This window comes from Temnothorax curvispinosus, unplaced genomic scaffold, assembly GCF_003070985.1.
Source record: "Temnothorax curvispinosus isolate PA1 unplaced genomic scaffold, ASM307098v1 QBEX01000212.1, whole genome shotgun sequence".
NCBI classification, from domain to species: Eukaryota; Metazoa; Arthropoda; class Insecta; order Hymenoptera; family Formicidae; genus Temnothorax; species Temnothorax curvispinosus.
The window spans coordinates 1-4,583 of NW_020209992.1; the positions used below are offsets into that span (position 1 = coordinate 1).

General features: G+C 31.4%; 1 protein-coding gene across 1 annotated transcript; it reads right to left on the bottom strand.

Moving 5' to 3' along the window:
- Positions 1-2,456: 2,456 nt before the first annotated feature.
- Positions 2,457-4,577, bottom strand: LOC112466408. Its single transcript, XM_025034512.1, has 7 exons — positions 4,518-4,577; positions 4,149-4,413; positions 3,597-3,713; positions 3,403-3,493; positions 3,108-3,253; positions 2,818-2,950; positions 2,457-2,731 (listed from the first exon to the last, which is right to left on the bottom strand). The coding sequence occupies exons 2-7, from the start codon at positions 4,301-4,303 to the stop codon at positions 2,678-2,680; spliced, it is 696 nt and encodes a 231-aa protein (XP_024890280.1). The 5' UTR covers positions 4,304-4,413; positions 4,518-4,577; the 3' UTR covers positions 2,457-2,677.
- Positions 4,578-4,583: the final 6 nt, after the last annotated feature.

A 4,583-nucleotide genomic window follows, 5' to 3' on the forward strand; every position in this document is an offset into this window, starting at 1 on the left:
CGGGCACTTTTATTAATCTCTTTAAAATTTTATTACCTTTACAATATCAGTAGATCAGTTAATCAGTAAAATGCTTACTTTACACACAATGCTGCTGTTAAATTTTTCAATGCACATAATGCATAAAATTTATAGTAGTAAATGATATCAAACTATAACAGTATAACTCTAACTTCTTCTGTTTGATCGAAATTTCTTTCTTTCGCAATGATGATCTTATTAGGTATGTATATGTAAAGCGCGAACTTTGATTTAATTTTAATTAATTAATTAAAATTAATAAAACATTACACACTATTAATTTTGCTGTGTAAAATATGGAGCGTTAAAATAAAATATACGATATAATAAGATATAGTATAAAACAGAATGCAGAAGCATTTTTAGCTATGATAATTTTTTTTTTCAAAAAATGAATATTGGATTCTCGAAATTAAATAAAAAACTGATAAAGGATGGCTATGAGAGTCAGACGCAGTTATCGGTGCGTAAGAGATCCAATTCTCTGATTTATTCAACAGTGTATATAGTGTATAGTGTTTCGGCTCGGAATTGAGCCATCTTCAGCAAAATATACAAAAATTAATTAATAATAATTGCTCTCCTTCTCCATTCTTACTCACAATCAGTGAGTTTCACGATTGGAATAAATTTTTTTGAAAATTTTTTTATCAGATATATTCCACATAAGGCATAGTACATTTTATACTATGGCCGCGCTTTTTGAGGATCTTACAAACAATCTATCAAGATTTAAATTAAAAGTTTTAATTTTTTACAACAGAACCAATTTTAAGTGTGCTTAAAGATGTAACACATTATTAAAATATATTATTTACTTTTTTTTAGTAATATTAGTAATATTAGTAATATTTAATTAGTAATATATATGTAGTGGTTTGTAATGATATTATTCCATAATTAAAAATGTAGAGTAATATAATAGTAGGGGAGACCAGGGCTCGTTGGCACCGTTTTCACAATTTCGGCATTTGAGTTTTTATACAACTAATTATCTTGATTAAACAGTACTAATATGATAGAGAGGATCTTTCTCTACATTTTCATGCTAGGAACGCTCCTGTATACTGTATAGTTTCTTTGTAATATATAAGTGAAATACGAACATGCTGCATTGTAGCCAACTTGCCCCGATAGTAGGGTAAAGTTGGCTATGCGACAAAAGCCTATGTTAAATTAATGAAAACGTAATAGAAACACACCACGGGTAACAGATACGTATTTCTTGATAAAAATTGTATATTTTTAAAGTTATTTTTTAATGATCAAATAGCAAAATGCTGTTGCAGAAAAACAATTGTAAACTATTTTAGATGTAGCTTTCTTCAATATAGAAATATTAATATAAATATATATCTAGCTTCTATCAGCATTGTATTAGGTAGCAAATCACATGCTCAAACAGGTCTCACACGCGCGGCAACAACAAGTCAAGCTAAGCGTGTCTTGATATGTGAGCCAACATACCCCATCCCTACATACGTTTTATTTCAGTCATTTTATTACAATAAATTATTGTTGTTAGTCAAAATAACATGTCGTATAGTAACAGAAACTTTTCTTTTAACTAATGATACGTCACTTTGATTTACTTCTCAAGCTGAAGAACATTAATACGATATTTTGAAACGCTCAAAAATTTACTCGCCATCTCTTGAATCAGAGTTTTCTCTTTTTCTATTGTAATACTTGTTTGATTAAAATAAAACTTTGAGAAAAGTACCTATGTCATATAAGAGATATTTTGTGATAACTTTTCCATTGTTTTTTTCGCTATAAATACATAAACGAAACGCATTGCCAACTTGCCTTTTGTGCCAACGCGCCCCGGTCTCCCCTATACAATGAAAAATGTGGAATATAATATGGAATGCATTTATCTCGAATATAATAAAGCTTATCAGAATACCAAAGCACAAAGTTATCTGAGATCGAATGAGGTTGATGATGGAGCCATAAGTCGAGGATGAGTAGAAGATCCGATTGAGGCATTTAACTTTGATACAGATCTTTACTTCGCGATCATGCAAATGTTTGACTATAAGAGAAGTCGGTGATGATTTGTATATTTCCTCTCTTGGATTGAATATTTTATAACCATTTTTTATAAATTTCTAAATTATCTAATGCAGCATAAGTGTATAATAAAGTGGCAAACAACGTTATTTTGATCGAAACATAAACAATTTAACAATTTTACTTGGGAGTGCATGGTCGGTAATTAATGTAATGTGAGAAATTGAATGAATGTTTATTTCTAATCAAAATATACTTGCGCGCGCAATTCCTATATACTAGAGTTGCGCATTCGTTCGCCAGTTTTCAGTAACACAATGATACATTTTATTCATTTTACGATTCGTGCACTTGTAAGTTATATTTTACCGTTTTGAAAAATAATAATCGGCCAGTCTTATATATAGAGACGTATCAGTTATTAATTTATTATTGGTAACATACTGTAAACACTACTACTCTTTACACAGTTTTCTATACCTTCTTAGAATTAAAAAGAAGTTCTTACAATTTCATCGAGATTATCAATTAAGACCGCTTTCTAGATTATATATACTATATCATTTGTGCTTAATGTATTCTAAATTAGTTTCCTCACTATTATTACTCTACTGCACTATATTAGTTGATTTATTTTGCATCAATTTCGCGTAGAATGCAGAACGGTGAAATACGACACTGCCGTGCTCAGTAACTATAATAACACATAACTTTTTATTTTTATCTATCCTATAAAATATATTTTACATTTAACACTATTATCAAAGATATTTTTCTTACCGTAGCAGCACCTTCTAACGATCCCACAAATAGTCCATTGATATTCATAGTGAACGCCTTGGTACCTCTTTGCAAGAGGAACAGGATCATTTTTTGTATTTGCAACGGAGCTACGTACCACTGGGCATTGTATCTATATCATGACAAAACAATTAATGATTGGGGAATATAAAAAATAATTTGTTAATGCTTACTATATGTCTCTTATACTACGTTGACTGTACATTTGTCACGTCCGTCCATACAACAAATATGCGAATGTGATTATACTATATAAATATCTTGCTTACATAGTTGCAAATACATTATTATTGTGATCCATAATTTCTTGCGCAAGATAGTTGCCTACGAATATGTAAATGAAATTGACGATGCTGAATGCCACACGTAATGAAAGTTCCACTGTATCGAATCTAAACGACAATATCTGAAAAATCTAATACAAGCAGATTCAAGGATCTTGATTAAAATTACGCCAGTAATGTTAAGCAAAATAATGATTAATTAAAACTGTCGATGAAAATTTAAGTAAATCTTGTTGCTGTTACATTCACAAGTATATAATAGAAAGAAGGCTGTATTTACCCGAAAAAAATTGAGACTTGTACTAAGCACCGTGAATATTATTAAAACGGAGAGCATTACTCTAAATCTAGATACTATCGAGTCAGAGAATCTTAAATTCAAGAGAAAGAGAATATTACTCTACGCACATTTTACATATATTATTGATTATTACAATACAAATATTGCGTGTGTTCTATCATATGAATACTAACTTCATAGCTTTGCGATGCATATCCACGGCACAAATTAATCCATTGTAGATGAAATTCTCATTCTTCCAGTTATTTTTTCCTAAAGTTTCGAATGCCATTGCTTGTTTGATACGATAACTGCAAGTGATTATTTAACCATAATTATGTAGGATCTTTAATTTGCTGATTGTTTAGATTTTTTACATCTATTTATTTTTCACAACACCCTCCACGGAAAGTTCGACTTTCCATGCCTGTAGAGAGGGGCGAAAGCGGCCAATTTCACGCCAGGGCGGCATAGCGGGCGGAAAGTAACCACTTTTCGCCTTAGGGAGGAAAGTAAGTCCTGGTTTGAAATTGACCACTCTCGCCTCTCTCTAGGCATGGAAGTCGAACTTTTCGTAAAGGTATTGTAAAAAATATCGTGTGCACCTCGGAGCGAAAGCATTTTCAGACTCGTGTGATTTGCCGCCCTCGTCTTCGGCTCGGGCGGCGAACTTCACACTCGTCTGAAAAACGCTATTTACGCCCCTTGGTGCCATGCACAATATACTATTACGTATATTCTTTTACCAGGTGATTCGAAACATTCCGCATGTATGCTTTTGATAAACTATTAATATACTTCCTGTCGCTATTAATGCGGTACCTCCTATCATTACAGCTGCGTTTGCGTGGAACAATATCAAATAGAAGTATTTTTCTTTATCGATAAAATATTCGGTCATAAACGGCAATGAATGTAATGATTGAGTTCCGTTTGTGAAGAATAAGATATTGGAAATGTGTGGCCAAAGAATGTATAAAATTATTGCGGATGCGGCAAACGTGGCAATTACTGAAAAATGTTTAAAATTATTTTGTTTGTTTATTGTTTTTACTAGAAACTCACTAATAATTTTTTAGCTATAACATAATGAGATGCAAGAACAATTGTCTTACACGATAATGTAATTGTATAACGTTTTGCATAGCTATTATACTTTTCTATGATACTGATTTCGTTCT